The 20,457-nt window shown below is 46.5% G+C and overlaps 1 protein-coding gene across 1 annotated transcript in view; it reads left to right on the forward strand.

Annotated features, from left to right (window-relative positions):
* cdh23 (cadherin-related 23) overlaps positions 1 to 17,224 on the forward strand; it is a 114,057-nt gene extending 96,833 nt beyond the window's left edge. Inside the window, exons 25-33 of the mRNA XM_078199369.1 lie at positions 173 to 270; positions 1,707 to 1,827; positions 4,239 to 4,318; positions 9,526 to 9,566; positions 11,471 to 11,531; positions 12,836 to 12,965; positions 14,389 to 14,511; positions 15,359 to 15,469; positions 16,846 to 17,224. Coding sequence (XP_078055495.1) covers positions 173 to 270; positions 1,707 to 1,827; positions 4,239 to 4,318; positions 9,526 to 9,566; positions 11,471 to 11,531; positions 12,836 to 12,965; positions 14,389 to 14,511; positions 15,359 to 15,469; positions 16,846 to 17,169 — 1,089 coding nt within the window. The 3' untranslated portion in view covers positions 17,170 to 17,224. The remainder of the gene's footprint in view (positions 1 to 172; positions 271 to 1,706; positions 1,828 to 4,238; positions 4,319 to 9,525; positions 9,567 to 11,470; positions 11,532 to 12,835; positions 12,966 to 14,388; positions 14,512 to 15,358; positions 15,470 to 16,845) is intronic.
* The last annotated feature ends 3,233 nt before the right edge of the window (positions 17,225 to 20,457 follow it).

The following is a 20,457-nucleotide window of genomic DNA, read 5'->3' on the forward strand; positions in this document are numbered from 1 at the left end:
ACACATGAATAAGAACCAATGCAGCGAATAGCAGAGATTGGATTGCAAGAGAGTTCTCAGCAGATTTAGGATAAACCAATGAGGAGACAATCCCCAGCCCAAAGGCCTCGGGTGGGTAAAAGAATGGAACAGAATGCTGATAGGGGTTGATGTTTGGTGTCTTTCTTTACAGTTCCACGTTGATCAAAAGGGCCGGGTGAACTTTGCCCAGACAGATGTTCTGATCCATGTGGTGAACAGGGAGACTAACCGGATCTTGGATGTGGAGAGGTGAGCGGGCTGCTTTACCCCAGGGTGTAGGCTGTTTTCGCTACAGTGATTAGCACTGGCCTGGTCCATCAAACTCCAAAAGCTCCTGTTCACATGGGTTTTCCACTTGCCCAGAAAATTACATGGAAATGGGATGTAAAGGAGTGTGGGTAATTAAAAATGCCCTGAAAACAACTTGCATTGATAATAGCGCCCTTAACAAGGTAAAACCTTCCAACGCAACTGTAGCACAAAGAAAGATGAAGAACTGACAGGAGGAATTATGTGGAAGAATATTTAAAAATAATAATTGACGGGTATGTGTGTGTAGCTGGCTAGACCAGCATTCATTGCCCATCACTAACTGCCCTTGGTGAGCCGCCACTTTAAATCGTTGCAGTCCATGTGGTGTACATACATCCACAGTGCTGTTAGGGAGGATTTTGACCCAGTGACAGTGAAGGAACAGTGATATATTTCCCAGTCAGGATGGTGAGTGGCTTGGAGGAGAGCTTCCAGGTGGTAGTCTTCCCAAGTATCTGCTGTTCTTGTCCTTCTAAATGGAAGTGGTCAGGAGTTTGGAAGATGCTGCCTATGGAGGCTTGGTGAGTTGGTCCAAGGTGTCGTTGTCATTTTGCAGGAAGGAGTAAATTTTGCGACGGCTGCTGTAATGGAGGTGACCCTACCCTGAGGTGGCCCTACCCTGAGGTATACCCTCCAGGAGGCCTTCACGACACACGACAGCGCAGAGTCGCTGAGCAGAAACTGATAGCCAAGTTCCGCACACATGAGGACGGCCTAAACCAGGATCTTGGGTTCATGTCACACTATCTGTAACCCCCACAGCTTGCCTCCTGGACTTGCAGAATCTCACTGGCTGTCCTGTCTGGAGACAATACACATCTCTTTAACCTGTGCTTAATGCTCCCTCCACTCACATTGTCTGTATCTTTAAGACCTGGTTGGCTGTAGAGATTCGCATTCTAATCAGTATTCTGTAACTTGATTTTGTGTCTCTGTGCCCTGTTTGAGAGCAGATTTCCACTCCATCTGACGAAGGAGCAGCGCTCCGAAAGCTAATGGCATTTGCTACCAAATAAACCTGTTGGGCTTTAACCTGGTGTTGTTAAAACTCTTACTCTGTTCACCCCAGTCCAATGCCGGCATCTCCACATCACAACAAATGCTGGCCAGCCAGCGACGCCCATGTCCCACGAATGAATTTTTTTTTTAAAATCAGGACCAGGGAATTTGACTAGTATTTCCAGGAATTCTGAATCTAATTGTGGCAGTCCCACCCTTGCCATAGCTACGATCAGCTGCCCAGGACAGACCAGGAATCAAACCTGGAACCTTTGTAGTGTACTAGCTGAATGTTCCATCACACAATGCCCTTCATTGACCCCAAGGAAGGAAGGTCAGAATGTTGAGTGTTCAACACTTTAATTCTGTTGCAGGGTGATCCAGATGATTGATGAAAATAAGGAACAGCTGAGGAATCTCTTCCGGAATTATAACATCCTCGATGTCCAGCCGGCCGTTACTGTCAGGGCGGCTAACGACATGACATCTTTACAGGTAACGTTGAATCCTTTAATATTAGTCACAGGTTTTCTATCGTTCAAATGTTACTTGGAACCTTGGCTGCCAAGGGAAACTTCAATGTTCTTACCACAATGATGGGCCAATAATCCAGCTCCAAGTAGACTCCATTCCAAATATCATCTCTGTCTGAGAAAAATTCATTTGTATGGATGCGAATTCAATTTCCAAGGGGAATTAGAAAAAAGATTGCAAAGCTGTAGGGAAAAAGCAGGAGAGTGGAACGAGCTGCGTATCTCTTAGAGAGAGCCAGCATGGCTTGATGGGGCGAATAGCCTCCTTCTGTGCTGTAACCATTCTAAAAATGCATCCACCCAGAAACAACTTTTTTCTTGGGGGAGCTAAGCACCCTCCGACGCAACTGGCAAGAAACGCACTTTGGTAACAAGACACAATTGCAGTGCCGTTTCAGCAAAGGACACAAAGGTTAGTCAGCGTGCAGTGTCCACACCCAAAACCAGCCATCAATCTCTCTCTACCACCACCTCCCCAATTACCTGAGGGAAGCAGTCCTTCATCAGGTGAGTTGGCTCTTGCTCTGCCTGAGTGCTGTGACTTGAGGCCCAATATCAGGGGCATCTCGGGCCTCCCATTTTGGCCCAAGTACAGCACCCCAAAATAAATGAGAGCACCCAAATTTCGAAGCCATCATTTACTTTAAATGGAGGTGATTGAGCCAATGCGGGATTGTTCTTGGTGGGATGTGGCTTATTTTTGTCATGTTATTTTGTTTTGCTTTCCCCATCAAGTCTTTTTTCACGGCGAGCTGGGAGAACATGTCAGAGATGGGATTCCAAGCCCCTGCAGGATTTTTTGTGTTATCCATTCCCCTACTAGAACCACCACCTCCTGATAACGCCAACTGTCACGGTTAGCAAGGGCAGCAAATCAAGCCATGTTTAAGATGATTTGACGAGATACATAGAAAGGGTTTCCTCTGGGGGCGGGGGGGGGAGTCGACAACAAGGAACCAGAACCTTCATGTTAAAGCTAGGTGTTCAGTAGTGATGCCAGGAAGCGCATCTTCATCTAAAGGGTTAGTGGACCTAACATCTCGCACTTTGTTTTATAACGCTCCTCTGAAACGCCTCGCGACATTTCATCAGGTTGCAGGCGCTATATAAACATAAGTTGTGGTTACTGATTCAGTGTGTTATCATTCCGTGGACCTGCTGCTTCAGACATTTTATTCGGTGTTGCATTTTAATGGAAGTCAGATGGGGTTTTGTGGGGTGATTGAGAAAAGTCTGTGACTACGGCTAATGGCCCAGGACTCCAGGAATCTTTACTCCAGCTCCAAAAACTGTAATGGTTCACTGAATCAGTGTCTGGTGACACAAATCTTTACACAGTGGAACGTTAGCCACCTCCTGTCCTGGCAGTCTAATGATGAAGTGGAATTAGTTGAGAATCATAGCAGTCAATCAATAAACATTTATACCAGTATCCATTGCATTAACATTGCAAAGTGCTTACTGTTATGGTTCAGGTCAGAAACTGCAAAGTGTTTTATGAAGCCCACCTGGATCATAGGTTTTGCACCTTGAATTTGACCAGGATAAACATGAATTGTTTCATTTCAGATATGATTCAATTGACCCACTAGGAAGCTTTTATCAAACAAAGTTTATTTAAGAATACAGTTAACATGTATAGTAAGAAAATTAGCAAGAACATTTATCAATTACAAATGAAAACAAAACAACCAACCACAATAATGTATACCCTTAATATATCCAAGATGTTCCAATCAAACAGAAAAAAACCTTCTGTAGACAAAAGCTTTTAAACAGGTTCAACGCAGCAAAGACTAAACCTCACGTGATACTGGAACCAAGCCCTTTGTTCGAGAATTGAAAATTCTCAGTCTTGCAAGTTCTAGCAGTCCTTTTGATACACCCAGAACAGCTTCCCAGGAGACCAGGGAGACTCTAGGCAAGCTCCCAACAGCAGATTCCTTCCTTCAGGAAGACAAGATGCATTGCTTTCAGCTAACCAGCAGAATTTCCAAATCCAGGGAGAGAGAGAGAGACACTTCTTTCCAGCTTGATGCCCCTTCTAAAACTAAAAGCGGCAACTCAAAACTGCAAGAGCTCCTGTCACCTGACCTGCAAACATTCTTCCCCCTCACAAGGCAGGGTCATAAAACTAATTCCCAGGAAGTACTTGAGGCCCATTTAAACCACTGACGGAGCAATGAAAGGGCCTCTATAGACAGCTCGGCAACACTGAGAGCTGGGCGAACATCATTTAACAAAAAACTCTTAAAGGTACACTAACGTCACACTACACTGCAGAGAGGAACGTATTGCCTGCGATGCACTTAAGGGTGTTTAAAGGTGTGGAAAATGCTGAATAAATTCAAGTCCTTCCTTTCCCTTTTGCAGATGGCGATAATTATTCTTGCAGTTTTACTGTTCCTGGCCACCATGTTGTTCATCTTTATGAATTGGTATTACAGAACAGTGTAAGTACCATGATTCACATTTACAAACCATAAGATAAACCATTGGATGCATTTGCATGTGTGGCACGGCGGCACAGTGGTTAGCACTGCTGCCTCACAGCTCCAGGGACCCGGGTTCGATTCCCGGCTTGGGTCACTGTCTGTGTGGAGTTTGCGCGTTCTCCCCGTGTCTGCGTGGGTTTCCTCCGGGTGCTCCAGTTTCCTCCCACAGTCCGAAAGACGTGCTGGTTAGATGCATTGGCCGTGCTAAATTCTCCCTCAGTGTACCCGAACAGGCGCCGGAGGATGGCGATTTTATGCATCGTCTGTTGAATGGGCGGCTAGTTCTCTCTGTGACCAATCAGCAGTAGCTGGTTAACCGGCTGAAATGAGAGGGGCTCCCCCCCAATGATTTTAATGTCTCTCTTCTCGCTGTTGACAGCTTTCATCCTCTCCCTCCCTTTTAAGGGAAGTTCTTTGTTCACAATGTGTGGTCGGGCACAGAGAAAGCTGCACCTCCCACACTCCAAAGATGTGCGGGTTAGGTTGATTGGCCATGCTAAATTGCCCTTGTCAGGGAGAATAGCAGGGTAAATATGTGGGGTTAAGGGGATAGGGCCTGGGTAGGATTGTTGTCAGTGCAGGCTCGATGGGCCAAATGGCCTCCTTCTGTACTTGATTTGATTTATTATTGTTACATGTATTAATATACAGTGAAAAGTATTGTTTCTTGCACGCTATACAGACAAAGCATACCGTTCATAGAGAAGGAAATTAGAAAGTGCAAAATGTAGTGTTACAATCATAGCTAGGGTCCAGAGAAAGATTAACTTAATGCGAGGTAGGTCCATTCAAAAGTCTGATGGCAGCAGGGAAGAACTGTTCTTGAGTCGGTTGGTACGTGACTTCAGACTTTTGTATCTTTTTCCCGAAGGAAGAAGGTGGAAGAGAGAATGTCCGGGGTGCGTGGGGTCCTTAATTATGCTGGCTGCTTTGCCGAGGCAGCGGGAAGTGTAGACAGAGTCAATGGATGGGGGGCTGGTTTGCGTGATGGATTGGGCTACATTCACAACCATTTGTAGTTCTTTGCGTTGTTGGGCAGAGCAGGAGCCATACCAAGCTGTGACACAACCAGAAAGGATGCTTTCTATGGTGCATCTGTAACAGTTGGTGAGAGTCGTAACTGACATGCCAAATTTCCTCAGTCTTCTGAGAAAGTAGAGGCGTTGGTGGGGCTTTCTTAACTATAAGAAACTGCACTGTCGGGATTGGGATTCTACGATTTCCTCTCAGCCTTTCCTGCTTTGTCACCATAGTGTGGTGAAAGAGCTGGAGTGGGAGAACGGGAATGGCTCAAAGGACATCGAGGTTCAGTTAAACAGAAGCTGTTCATCGTACAGGCAAATCATCACGAGGGTTTTATTCGCTGGCCCTTCAACAAGACTCTGCAGTGTCACAGCAGCCTGTTGGAATCAGCCAGACCAGCTCCCTGACATCTAAGTGAACGCGGACACCCGCTGCTTTTACTCAGGGATGTTTTGGATTCAGGAAGCGAGGAGATTTAAACTCGGCAGCAGTAGCCAGGACTGATGATGAGTCACCATTAAAACATCACATGGGGTGAGAGGAGTAGAGCTGCCACTGATGAGAATGTTTTGGTAGAAATGAGAGAGAACAGAGGAAGAGTGTTTCTTGTGAGCCAGTGAGTGAATAGAGTCTTTGTGATATTAAGAGGCTTGTATTTTGCTGACAGATACGGAATTTTCAAATTTAGTGATTGTGTGAAATGGGCGGGTTTTTAATTCATTCATGGATGTGGCTGGCTGGCCAGCATTTATGCGCATCCCTAATTGCCCTTGAACTGGGTGGCTTGCTAAGCCCATTGCAGAGGGCAGTTGAGCATCAACCACATTGCCGTGGGTCTGGAGTCACGTGTAGGCCAGACCAGGTAAGGATGGCAGATTTATTTCCCTAAAGGTGGTGGTGAGCTGCCTTCTTGAATCGCTGCAGTCCACGTGCTGTGGGTTGACCCACAATGCCGTTAAGGATGGAATTCCAGGATTTTGACCCAACGACTGTGAAGGAACGGCGAGATATTTCCAAGTCAGGATGGTGAGTGAATTGAAGGGGAACTTGGTGTTGTTCACATGTATCTGCTGCCCTTGTCCTTTTAGATAGAAGTGGCTGTGGGTTTGGAAGGTGCTGTCTAAGGATCTCTGGTGAATTGCTGCAGTGCATCTTGTAGATCATAGAATCATAGAAATCATAGAAACCCTACAGTGCAGAAGAAGGCCATTCGGCCCATCGAGTCTGCACCGACCACAATCCCACCCAGGCCCTACCCCCACATATTTACCCGCTAATCCCTCTAACCTGCGCATCTCAGGGACAATTTTAACCTGGCCAATCAACCTAACCCGCACATCTTTGGACTGTGGGATCGTACACACTGCTGCTACTGAGCGTCGGTGGTGGAGGGAATGAATGCTTGTGGATGGGGTTCCAATCAAGTGGGTAGCTTTGTCCTGGATGGTCATAGAATCATAGAGCTTTACAGCATTGGAACAGGCCCTTCAGCCCAACTTGTCCATGCCGCCCAGTTTTTACCACTAAGCTAGTCCCAATTGCCCGCATTTGGCCCATATCCTTCCATACCCATCTTACCTATGTAACTGTCCACATGCTTTTTAAAAGACAAAATTGTACCCGCCTCTATTACTACCTCTGGCAGCTTGTTCCAGACACTCGCCATCCTCTGTGTGAAAAAATCGTTCCTCTGGACCCTCGTGTATCTCTCCCGCTCACCTTAAACCTATGTCCTCTAGTTTTAGACTCCCCTACCTTTGGGAAAAGATGTTGACTATCTCCCTTATCTATGCCCCTCATTATTTTACAGACCTCTATAAGATCACCCCAAAGCCTCCGATGCTCTGGGGAAAAAAAGTCCCAGTCTATCCAGCCTCTCCTCATAACTCAAACCATCAAGTCCCAGTAGCATTATAGTAAATCTCTTCTGCACTCTAAGTTTAATAATATCCTTTCTATTGGTGTTGAGCTTCTTGAGTATTGTTGCAACCGCACCTGTCCAGGCAAGTGGGGAATATTCCCTCACATTCCTGGCTTGTTCATGGATCAATTATATTTGTAGAGCCCGCCCAAACATACTTGCCCTCAAAGTCAGTGCAAAGGATTGCGGTGGGCAGATGATTCCCTTGGTATCATGATTTATTTCCATGTCAAAATTCAATGTCCTGCCTGGGGCTTGATGTGTCTGGGTCACATTATACATGACTAACTAAGACCTGTGTAGAGCTGGAATGAGGATTAACCACTGTGACAGAACGAGACCCAGTTCTATCAAAGGGGATCACCATCACTGGATGGCTGTTGACAATCTTTCTGAGTGGAGCCTGTGAAGGTGAAGGATAAACTGTTTAATCTGTGTCACTTAGAGCATGTCCCCAGGCCAAGGCTGAACAAAACAATATATTTTAAGTACACCTCGTCCCACATAACCTGCGCCCTAGCTGATCCATGGATTTGTAACGATTCAGCCAGCTCTGTAGCAGTGTTTACAGGGGAGCCCCTTACACAAACGGTGCCTATTTCTATAGCTGCCGTTGTGTTAGGTTCTGTAGAGTGTCGGGGGTCAACAACTGCGGCAACACCGCCAACTTGCCACAGCCCCGGGGCAGAACTGGTCCAGAGACAGGGGTCACCCCTAACAAATCAACATAAAACAGCTGGCTGTTCTATTGAGAGTGCAGCACCAAACAGCTGCAACCCCACTCCATGTAGTTTAGAAGTGAGCTCCATAGAATCCCTCCAGGGCAAAAGGAGGCCATTCGGCCCATCGAGCCTGCACCGACCACAATCCCACCCAGGCCCTATCCTCATATATTTACCCTGGTACTCCCCCAGCAGGGAAGAAGCTGTTCTTGAGTCGGTTGGTACGTGACCTCAGACTTTTGTATCTTTTTCCCGACGAAAGGTGGTGGAAGAGAGTATGTCCGGGGTGTGTGGGGTCCTTCGTTATGCTGGCTGCTTTCCCGAGGCAGCGGGCAGTGTAGACAGAGTCAGGAAGACAGTAGACAGAAGCTCAGCTGGACTCACCACATAAACACAGTGGCTACAAGAGGTCAGAGGCTAGGAATTCTGTGGCGAGTAACTCACCTCCTGACTCCCCAGAACCTATCCAGCATCTACAAGGCACAAGTCAGGAGTGTGATGGATTACTCCCCACTTGCCTGGATGGGTGCAGCTCCAACAACACTCAAGAAGCTCGACACCATCCAGGACAAAGCAGCCTGCCTGATTGGCACCACATCCATAAACATCCACTCCCTTCACCACCGACGCTCAGTAGCAGCAGTGTGTACCATCTACAAGATGCACTGCAGCAATTCACCAAAGATCCTTAGACAGCACCTTCCAAACCCACGACCACTTCCATCTAGAAGGACAAGGGCAGCAGATACATGGGAACACCACCACTTGCAAGTTCCCCTCCAAGTCACTCACCATCCTGACTTGGAAATATATCTGCCGTTCCTTCACAGTCGCTGGGTCAAAATCCTGGAATTCCCTCCCTAACGGCATTGTGGGTCAACCCACAGAACGTGGACTGCAGCGATTCAAGAAGGCAGCTCACCACCACCTTCTCAAGGGGCAACTAGGGATGGGCAATAAATACTGGCCTAGCCAGCAACGCCCATGTCCCACAAATAAATTTTTTTAAAGTGTCAATGGATGGGAGGCTGGTTTGCGTGATGGATTGGGCTTTATTCACGACCCTTTGTAGTTTCTTGTGGTCTTGGGCAGAGCAGGAGCCATACCAAGCTGTGATAAAACTGGAAAGAATGCTTTCTATGGTGCATCTGTAAAAGTTGGTGAGAGTCGTAGCGAACATGCCAAATTTCCTTCGTCTTCTGAAAAAGTAGAGACGTTGGTGGGCTTTCTGAAGTATAACGTTGGCATGGGGGACCAGGACAGGTTGGGAGGGAGGGAGGAGTGAATCTTAGAGGTATTTGAAATAATTTTACAACCATCTTCTCATTATACAAATGGTACTTCCCCTCAAATTAATAACCTGGCTTCCATTCACATGGGCCATTTAGTATTTATATAGTTCAATGGGGTCTCCCCTGAATCTTGGCTGGAATACTTCTCCTGTAAGAACTTCCCTCTTTGTGCTAAATATCGAAACTATCTTTGTTTATCGCCAACAGACACAAGAGAAAGTTGAAGGCCATTGTAGCGGGCTCCACAGGTAAGCAACGCACTCTGATTTGCAATGCTTTCAAGCACGTTACGTGTAAAATAATGGAATCAGTCAGTAACGCTCCAAAGTTTGCAATCAGCAGGTTGAGGGTAAAAGCCCCACTGCGAAGCAGCCACAATAAGGTAGACAAACTTGTGGCACACAAAGGGATGAATGGTTTAGATCTAATCGCCATTGCAGAGATCTGGTTCAATACAAGCTTCAATGAGCATCACGATTTCAATTCACTGTAAAGCTAGTCCTGGTTTACTCTTTAAGGGATCTGTATTTCTAACATTGACAGTGGATGCTCCACAATTGCTTCTATTTGAGACTGGGATAGACAGACTTTTGTTCTCCCTGGGAATCGGGGGATATGGGCAGCAAGTGGGAAAGTGGAGATGAAATCCAAGATCATTCATGATCTTATGGAATGGTGGAGCAGGCTTGATGGTCTGTTTGGTCCTGTTACTATTCTGTATGGACTTGAGCACTTATTTTGTCTAACACTTAAGTGAGGTTCTACAGATGTACTGCACAGTCAGAGAGACAATATGTTTGAATTGGTGAATTAGACCCCGTGTTCCCATTCAAAGAAGGGCAGGGGGTTCTCCCAGTGTTCTAGCCAACGTTCATTCCTCGATTGACATTATGAAGAAACCGATTAAAGTAAAGTTTATTTATTAGTCACAAGTAAGGCTTACATTAACACTGCAGTGAAGTTACTGTGAAATTCCCCGGAGCACCCGGAGGAAACCCACACAGGGAGAATGTGCAAACTCCACACAGACAGTGACCCAAGCCGGGAATCGAACCCAGGTCCCTGGCACTGTGAGGCTTGCCACTGTGCCGATTATATGGGAATTTATTGACTTGTTGTCTGTGGAATCTTGCTTTGTGTAAATTTGCTGCTGCAATCTCCCACAGCAACTGCTGCATATCTGTCGCTTATAAAGGAATTTGCAGTTATCATATCTCATAGTTTGTAGGCCCTTGATGCAATGCTTCTATTGTCAAATAAGTGCTTGTTTCCACACTGGATGGGGAGCTAAGCATAAACAGCACATTCTCCGACCAAACAAGCTTAACCCTGTCTCTGTAGAATGTTGAAGCTTCATTGAGACACTATTTGATCTGAGCAGCAAATACGTAGGCAGAATTTTCCTTTGCCATTGGCAGGAAGAATGGAAAAACGTGGAGAGCAGCCAAAGGTCAACTAAATTTTGGCCTTCCTCCAGATTTTCCCATCCTGCCCGTGATGATGTCCACCACTGGGAGAACCGGAAAATTTCAGTCATAGTGTTTAAGAATTAAGTCCTTGTAAAACAGCTAATTTTTTGGTTCACCAAAAGCTACACTGTGGTCGAAAGCCCTGATTAGTGTAATAATCACTGGAGTTACTTCATGGGGGTGGCACGGTGGGTTAGCACCGCTGCCTCACAGCGCCAGGGACCTGGGTTCAATCCCCGGCTTGGGTCACTGTCTGTGTGGAGTTTGCACGTTTTCCCTGTGTCTGCGTGGGTTTCCTCCCACAGTCCGAAAAATGTGCTGGTTAGGTGGATTGGCCGTGCTAAATTCTCTCTCAGTGTACCCGAACAGGTGCCGGAGTGTGGCAACCAGGGGAATTTCACAGTAACTTCATTGCAGTGTTAATGTAAGCCTATTTGTGACTAATAATAAAGAAACTTCCCTATTCTCCCAAAAGCATCGCCTGATCATATTTTCCTTTCTATTTAGCGAATCTATTTGTAGTCAGGCTGATTTTCCCCTCTTGGTATAATTCTGTCTGTTGCTTTCCGCTTGTATCTCCAGGGCAGAAACGCGGGCAGAACGCAGCATCTGTTGACAGCCTCAACATTATGTTAGCACTTTAAAACAGAGCAGGCATTGAAGTTACATGTGTTTCCTTTTAGGTAACCAAGGGTTTATGGACATCCTTGACATGCCAAACACTAACAAGTATTCCTTCGAAGGGTAAGTGACACCAAGGTTTAGTTTATTGCATTCACTTCCACAATCATCTTCACCAGGGACGAGGTAGCATGAATTGGGGCAGACATACGGGGGAGTTGTGGGGCTAAAGTTTAAGGAGCTGGTTTTCCCAATCTGCTAGTCAGCAACAGGTTTTAGAATGCTGTTGCAAGCGGAGAAGAATGTTCCAGTTGTATTTGCTCAACATTTTTGATCTGGTATTGTGGAGAGGGAGTATCTTGATCGTGACTCATTGTCATCGGAGCTGCATGCAAGAAATGAGATATGCCAGAGAAACCTTTCGTGACTGACAATTATCCACGTTCTCCTTCTCGAGTCCCATTCCGAGCCGACTTTCTGAGCACGGAAGTAATGTTTGTGTCACCAGCCAAGGATCGAAGGACTTTGGGGGAGTTTCACCAAATTAATTCTACCTCAATAGAGGCTACTTGCTGTGGATGTTCTGCAAATCATTTGAGATTTAGCACCTGGTTTTGAAGTAGATCATGTCAGAATGAACAAGTTGCCTTTGCATAAAATCTTTAACATAGTGAAGTATCATAGCACACTTCACCTGAGTGTTATCAAATTTGAGCCACTTAAGGCGATTTTAGGTATTAGGCAGTGCGGTGGCACAGTGGTTAGCACTGCTGCCTCACAGCGCCAGGGATCCGGGTTCAATTCCAGCCTTGGGTCACTGTCTGTGTGGGTTTTCTCCGGGTGCTCCAGTTTCCTCCCACAGTCCGAAAGACGTGCTGGTCAGGTGCATTGGCCATGCTAAATTCTCCCTCAGTGTACCCGAACAGGGCCGGAGTGTGACGACTAGGGGATTTTCACAGTAACTTCATTGCAGTGTTAATGTAAACCTACTTGTGACTAATAAATTAACTTAAAGTTTAAGTTAAAGTTTCAAATTTAAAGTATTTATTAGTCACAAGTAGGCTTACATTAACACTGCAATGAAGTTACTGTGAAAATCCCCAAGTCGCCTCACTCCGGCGCCTGTTCGGGTACACTGAGGGAGAATTTAGCATGGCCAATGCAAATAACCAGCACGTCTTTCGGACTGTGGGAGGAAACCCATGCAGACATGGGGAGAACATGCAGTCGCCGCACAGACAGTGACCCAAGCTGGGAATCGAACCTGGGTCTCTGGCGCTGTGAGGCAGCAGTGCTAACCACTGCGCCACCCTGGAATGATGCCTAAAAACATGATCAAAGAGGCAATACTGGAAAGCGTGCAATCTTTTTAACCCTGCTCTAGCTGAGGCACAGGTCTCGCTCACAGTGAAAATGTCTTGTTTCAGGGCAAACCCAGTCTGGCTCGATCCTTTCTGCAGGAACCTGGAACTCGCTGCTCAGGCTGAACATGAAGACGACCTGCCGGAGAATCTCAGCGACATCACTGATCTCTGGAACAGTCCAGCAAGGACCCACGTACGTTCACTTGACGTGATTGTAGTTCCTTTGCGCTGACTGTCGCACAGTGACTTTCCCCTCAAAGGTCATTGTAACAGGAGCTGAGGGCAGCAAATACTTTTTATTTTCTGTAAACACTGCTGAGGATGTATTTAGTGAGAATTCCTGACAAAGCAGGAGGAGGCCATTCGAGCCTGCTCCATCATTCATTATGATCATGGCTGATCATCAAATTCAATATCCTGGTTAGCAGATAGGAAGCAAGGAGTTGGGTCTTTTTCTGATTGGCAGTCAGTGACTAGTGAAGTTCCTCAGGGATCTGTGCTGGGACCTCAACTGTTCACATTATATATTCATGATTTGGAAGAGGGAACTGAATGTATTATCTCCAAATTTGCAGATGATACAAAGTTGGGTGGGAGGGTGAACTGTGAGGAGGATGCAGAGATGCTGTGTGTGTGACAGATGCAGTATAAATGTGAGGTTATCCACTTTGGTGGATAATAGAAAGACAGATTATTACTTGAATGGGTGTCAATTGAGAAAGGTGAAGACTCCAAGGTCTCGTTGAGTATCCATGAATCAGTCGCTGAAAGTAAGCACGCAGGTACAGCAGGCAGTAAAGAAGGCAGATGGTATGTTGGCCTTCATAGCTAGGGGATTTGAGAATAGGGATGATTTGCTACAATTGTATAGGGCATTGGTGAGGCAACACCTGGAGTAGTGTGCGCAGTTTTGGTGACCTTATCTGAGGAAAGATGTTCTTGCTATAGAGGGAGTACACAGAAGGTTTACCAGGCCTGTCATATGAGGAGAGACTAAGACAGTTAGGATTATATTCACTGGAGTTTAGAAGAGTGAGAGGGGATCTCATAGAAACTTATAAAATTCTAACAGGGTTAGACAGGGTAGATTCAGAAAGAATGTTCTGAATCTACATTAATTTAAATGTAATTACATGTACTTTTCCTTATTCAGCCATCTGTTCCAAGGGATCTACACAATTGGTTAACATCTGGGATTCAAGATTCACAACTGTGCCCATGATTAGTTGGATTTGGACAGGCCATATTTGGCTTACCAAGGCACAGGGACACTTGTTTGACTTCCAACAAGTGTGGGATTAACATTGACAACCTCACCATGGATGAGAGTTCAACTCCCAGAGGAGGAGATTGACTGGATTGCTCTGGAGAGCCAGCATAGACTGGTGGGGGAGTCCAGAACTAGGCGAGGGGAGGATGTTTAAAGGCAACATTATTGCCTCTTTCACACTGATCTCCACCATTCTAACCTTTGGCACCTTTCCATCTGTACCAATAATCCCAAGATGGATGGCACTATAAAGTCTGTGGGCGGAATTCTCCCATTTTGGGACTAGTTCTCGAGGTGGAGACGGGATTTTTGGCACCCCCCAATGTATGTAACCTTTCTTTTTAAGGGTACATTTGGCCGTGAACCGGCCACGTGTAAACTGGAGGACGATCGATATTTGCGTGCGGCCATACAGGAGTACGACAGTATTGCGAAACTCGGGCAGATCATGCGAGAAGGCCCCATCAAGGTGCGTGGGACTCTGCATTCTCATTACTCTAACCATTTGTAAATCATTGTAGTGTATTGAGAAAGATGGCTCGGGCCCATAATGGCTTGAATAAAAATCCTATTGGCAGGGAAATGTAAACACTGAACTGAATGTAGTGAATAGGGGGGAAAAACTTGTTTGCAACTGGCACAAGGATCAGTAGCCAGCGGTGAGTTGAGTAAAGTCTGAGTTAGGCAGTGCGCTGCTAGGTGGTGGAATACACTGGTTGAAAAAGGGATGGAAGTGGATTCAGTGACTGTCACAAGGGATGGGGAAGAATCGAGTAAGGGGGGACTCATCCAACAGCTGGCACAAGCATGTGCTTTATTGCTGTTGTGCTTCTAATTGTTCTGCAAAGACTTGGTTCCCAAAGGAATTACTATTTAGACAAGGCTAAGACCTTAGCTAACATTGAATAGAAAGTAGTCTCACAACAAAGTCCAACAGGTTTATTTGGTAGCACGAGCTTTCAGAGCGTTGTCCTTTCATCAGGTGAGTGAAGAGTTTGGTTCACAAACAGGACATAAATAGACACAAACTCAATTACAAGATAATGGTTGGAATGCGTTCCAACCATTATCTTGTAATTGAGTTTGTGTCTATGTATGCCCTGTTTGTGAACCAAACTCTTCACTCACCTGAAGGGGCAAGCGCTCCGAAAGCTCGTGCTACCAAATAAACCTGTTGGACTTTAACCTGGTGTTGAGAGACTACTTACTGTGCCCCACCCCAGTCCAACACCGGCACCTCTACAACATTGAAGAGAGAGATAGAAAGGTTAAGCTGAAGCGGTGTGTGTTTTTTACCTGCTATGCATTACCTCAAGGGCTCCCTCTTGAAAGTGGTTCTGGATGACTACCTGCGGCTGAAGAAACTGTTTGCGGCGCGGCTGGCTCACAAATCCACCGCCAGCGGGGATCGCTCGTCCATGGTGGAGGTACAGCTGGTGTGAAAGCAGCCAGTTTGCAGTGTGGAGCCTGGTGTATCCTGGGTGTGCAGTGCCGTGAGTTTGAGAGGTTCACACAGTGAAGGGAAAGCTGGAGGGGAGAGCCAGGCTCAAGAGTTGATGATCGTACACTCTTTAGAGCAACCACTTCCCTTCAAATGCCCCCCGGGATTGGATTGCAACCTGGAATCTTAACATGAATCTAATCCCCTGCTCAAAATAACCTTGTAGTTAACTGGAGCTTGGCGTCGTTCATTCGACAAAACTAGTGAACCCAAGACCTTCATGACGACTAACCAGAATATATTGCAAACATTCGTGGATTCGCTGCTGAGGTTTGTTGAACTGACTGCATTCCTCAGCCCAAATCAATGACTTACAATCACGTTGTAACTGAGAAGCACTTGATTTACGTGGAGGGATTATTCTTTCTCTTCCCAGTCATTGACCTACACAGGGGCACGATGGCCATCAGGGACCAACTGTTGTAAAATGATTCCAATTTGCATCAGTCCCCTTGCATTCTTCGACCCCATTTGCCTACAGCCCACAACAAGTTAGTGAGAGACCATCTGGAAGGATTGTAATCCGCGCTGGGTTGAAATGGAGGCCTCGGTATCGCGCATCCACTTCAGCCCCTGTATCTGTCTCAGTTCCAACAATGTTTGACATTGCCAGAGATTGTTAGGAACCTGGCACCCTCTTAGCAAAGCAATGGTCACCGATTTGACAGACAATTCTCATCTTATTTGCTGCATGACCAGAGAACTAAGGGAAGGGGCCAAGTCACTGTTTGAATCCCTGCAATTTGACTATTAATCCCTTATTATAAGCAGCCATTTCAGTCGGCGTGAGTCCCAGGTTGCATCCTCTGTAACAATGACCGCAATGCACAGTGGTGTGGTTCATTCGGCAAACTCGAGGTCTTTATGACGACCACCCAGAATATGTTGCCAACGTTCTTAGATTCACTGTTGAGGATTGTTGACTGTGAGCTGCCAGCGCATTCCCGTCACCCCAAATCAATGACTTGTCCTCACGGTGTAGCCTGGAGAAGCACTTGACATACATGGTGGGCTTTTTACTCACTGTAGCTTTTACCACAGGTACCCACACAGTCCGTCCCCTCGGTTGTCCAACTGCTCTGGGACAAGGTGTATGTGTTTCAACTCCATCCCTTGCAACCTCAGTACCTCTAACAGTCTCTCCTCACTGTGCCGACCTCCCAGATTCCATCCTAGATTCCTCCTTCCTGTAAGCACCCGTGTGTATTTGAAATTTGCTGAATTCAGTGATTGAGATGGGGTGTGGGATCGGTGAAAGCCAAGGCTCGCCACTAGACTAATACTCTGGTTTTCCCCCAGCAGCTGATTCCCAGTGACATGGAAGATGATGATGAGAAGCCCCCCAGCCGCGGCACTCTGAGGTTCAAGCATCGGCACCCAGTGGAACTGAAAGGTCCGGATGGCATCCACGTGGTGCACGGCAGCACTGGCACCTTGCTGGCCTCCGATCTGAACAGTCTGCCAGAGGATGACCAGAGGGTGCTGGTCAGGTCCCTGGAAACCCTGAACACAGAGAGTGGGAGCTATGTGGACAGGAATGCCAAGACAGAGTCTGCAAAGTCCACTCCCTTGCACAAGGCGAAAGAAAGGGTGATGGAGATTCCACTGGAGATCACAGAACTTTGACAGCAAGATTCGGGAGCCCTGAACACAAATGATTGTTGGGGTGAAGGGGGGGGGGGGGGGGGGAGGGGGGGTGGTGGGTGTAGCTGCAGAAAATGAACAGAACAGCTGTCTACAATCGCTTTTGTGAGGGACCATTCTGCCACCCCACTCTTCCAACCCCACCCACCAATGACGATGACAACAGGTCCCCCTTTTTGCGTCACTGTTGCACCACACCCACCCCCCCCCCCCCCACCCCCACCAGCACTGCCAACCCCTTCTGCCCCACCCCCACTTTGTCCTGACCCTATCAACCTATCCTACTCATCATCCCCCACCCCAAAACCTGAAAGCACACTCCTGTTTGACTTGCATGTAAAGGTGGAGTCCACGGGGAGCAATGCTACACCAATCCAGCCGCTATTTGGATCCTGGAGTACACTGGGCTCCAATGTAAGTTATATTATGGGGTCTAATCTATTACACAGAACAAAGTTGTCATCCTACTGAAATAATTAACCACAGCAATCGAGGATTTCTTTTCTCTCCTTCAGTTTGCTATTATAAAATCAGCAGAATAAATAGCAGGCATCTCAAATGAGCAATAGACAGTGCTGAATACTACAAAGGTAGAAAACTAACTAGGAGGACATTCGAGCCTGCTACACTCCCTGGCCATGCACTCTTTTCCGAGAGACTAGAAGTACAACAAAACATCTGGAAATTTCTCTGCCCCCGTCTTGAACCAGCCCAACGCTTAGCGCCAACAACACATCACAGAAAATGCTGGAAATACTCAGCAGGTCTGGCAGCATCTGTGGAATGAGACTTACTGATGCATCCACTATGACTCTTAGTTGGAACATGTTCTCTCTCTCTCTCCACAGATGCTGCCAGACCAGAGATTTTCCTGCATTTTGTTATTCAGATTTCCAGCGTTGACAGAATTTTCCTTCAACAACACATTTTGGAAGCTCATTACTGAAGAGACAAGCCATTAATATCTTACCTAATCCAATGCCCACACGTGCTCCCCGTTCGGACGAACCATTATGTTCCCTGTAGGCGTAGAAAGCTGCCCTTCAGTCTTTTTCACTCTCTTCTCATCAGGACCCTTTTGCATCCACACTGCCTTGAATTAAATAAAACCAGTTCTTCAAGCTTGAAATTCTAGCTCTCTTCTGAAGGCCATTCTATCACTCAGGGGAGACCAATATCAAGCGTGGTACTGTGCAAATGATATGATCGTACAGACTAGATGATCGCTAGATACAACCCAATACTCTGTTCTGGCAATAGGGTTACGAGCAATGAGGAAAAGCCAAGTGTTCTAACGTCTGGGGTCCTGCAGTCTCAAAACTGCTTCCAACTTCAAGTCAATGGATTCTCTGTTGGCCCCTACCTCCATGCATCCTGTTACTGTTTGGTCCATTTGTCTGTAAGCTTCTAATGTCATAACAGAAAAATGTTAATATTGACAAATCTACTGATCTTCGTCCTACACCACTATCTGGGTGCTCCCTGGAATTTTTTTGAAGGGAGGGGGGTGTAGAGAGAGAGAGAAGCTTGCCTCCTGTCTGATCCAGAACTACTGACTCCAACTTTTTACCTGTGGGACTGAAACCAACTCTTAATCCAGTAACAGTCAAATCCAAGATGGTGCTGCCCTCGCAAGAAAATTAACACCATGTCCCCACAGCAATGGCTTTCCAAAGGTCGCATCAACAAGACTTCCCTCATCCCAGTAACCTCTTTAAAACATCAGCACCTCCATCACCATAAACTGCATCGAGCACCGCACCCCATCCCTATTTGGAAAATGGAAGTAAACGGCAAATTTCCCCACGGACAGGAGCAACCCCCATCCCCCCCCACCCCCCAAAAACCTCTGGCCGCAGACTCAGTACTAGGTACGCCACCACCAACGTTTACTGTTCACAGTAAGTGCCCAGATATAATGGTGTTGGGCCAATATTACAACGGCCATGTTACAGGTCTCAACCCTGAAGGCGGAGTGGCTGAAATGAACGACTTGTCCGAGATGACCTTCAGAGAAGATGACACCAAACCAGAGGCGGACACATCAGGATGGATCACTAAAAGCTCATTCAGGAGGCAGGAGGCACAAGATAATGGGGGGGGGGGGGGGGGGGGGGAGGCTTCAGAGAGGTAACTCCAGAGTTTACACTCAAGACACCAAGTCAAATGTTAACATATTTTAGGCTTCACAAGTGCCCCGAGTAGGCTACCAGTGTCCAGTGTTTTAAAAATAACTTCATGCCAACATTATTTTGAATTGTTCCATGGTAGGAATTCCTCTCAAAAGGGAAACAGTAAACGCTAATTCCCTGCACAAGGCTACAGTTGGGTACAAAGTTGTTGGTGATTTTTTTTTAAATAAATGTGTAAATTTTTACAGATTTGTAAATAGATTTGCTATAAATTGTTAATGTGCATCATCTGGTTAGGTGCTAAGATGTGAGAGATTAATTGGAACCTTGAATGTTAATTTTGTTTTCTGTTTGTCTAACCACAAAAACACTGATTTCAATTGTGCCTCGTGGTTCTGACTAATTTGATTGCAACCTGTACTTACATAATCATTCCTCACTGCAGGCTGAATGTGGAGATGAAATCAGGTCAGGTGCGCATCTTTGAAGCTCTGTACACAGGCGATTGAGGAACTGGGAGTGGGTTGAGATACACCTTTAGTGTCTACCTGCTTTCCAAGCTTTTACCAAGTCTCAACTTGAAGTGAAAAAAAAAATTTTGTAAAACAAAGTTAATTTATTAGTGTCACAAGTAAGCTTACATTAACACTGCAATGGAGTTACTGTGAAAATCCCCTAGTCACCACACTCAGACACCTGTTCGGGTACACTGAGGGAGAATTTAGCAAGGCCATTGCACCCTAACCAGCACGTCTTTCGAACTGTGGGGGGAAAACGGAGCACCCGGAGGAAACCCATGCAGACACGGGGAGAAGGTGCAGACTCCGCACAGTGACCCAAGCCGGGAATTGAACATGGGTCTTTGGTGTTGTGAGGCAGCAGTGTTAACCACTGTGCCAAAAGGGGCAATTTAGCATGGCCAATTCACCTAACCCACACATCTTTGGACTGTGGGAGGAAGCCGGAGCACCCGGAGGAAACCCACACATCTTTGGACTGTGGGAGGAAGCCGGAGCACCCGGAGGAAACCCACACGGACAGTGACTCAAGCCGGGAATCAAACCCGGGTCCCTGGTGCTGTGCTAACCACTGTGCCACTACCAGTCTTTTGTGGGTGGCAAAGAATCCATTGCCGTTT

The sequence above is a fragment of the Mustelus asterias genome, chromosome 28, assembly GCF_964213995.1.
Source record: "Mustelus asterias chromosome 28, sMusAst1.hap1.1, whole genome shotgun sequence".
Lineage (NCBI taxonomy): Eukaryota > Metazoa > Chordata > Chondrichthyes > Carcharhiniformes > Triakidae > Mustelus > Mustelus asterias.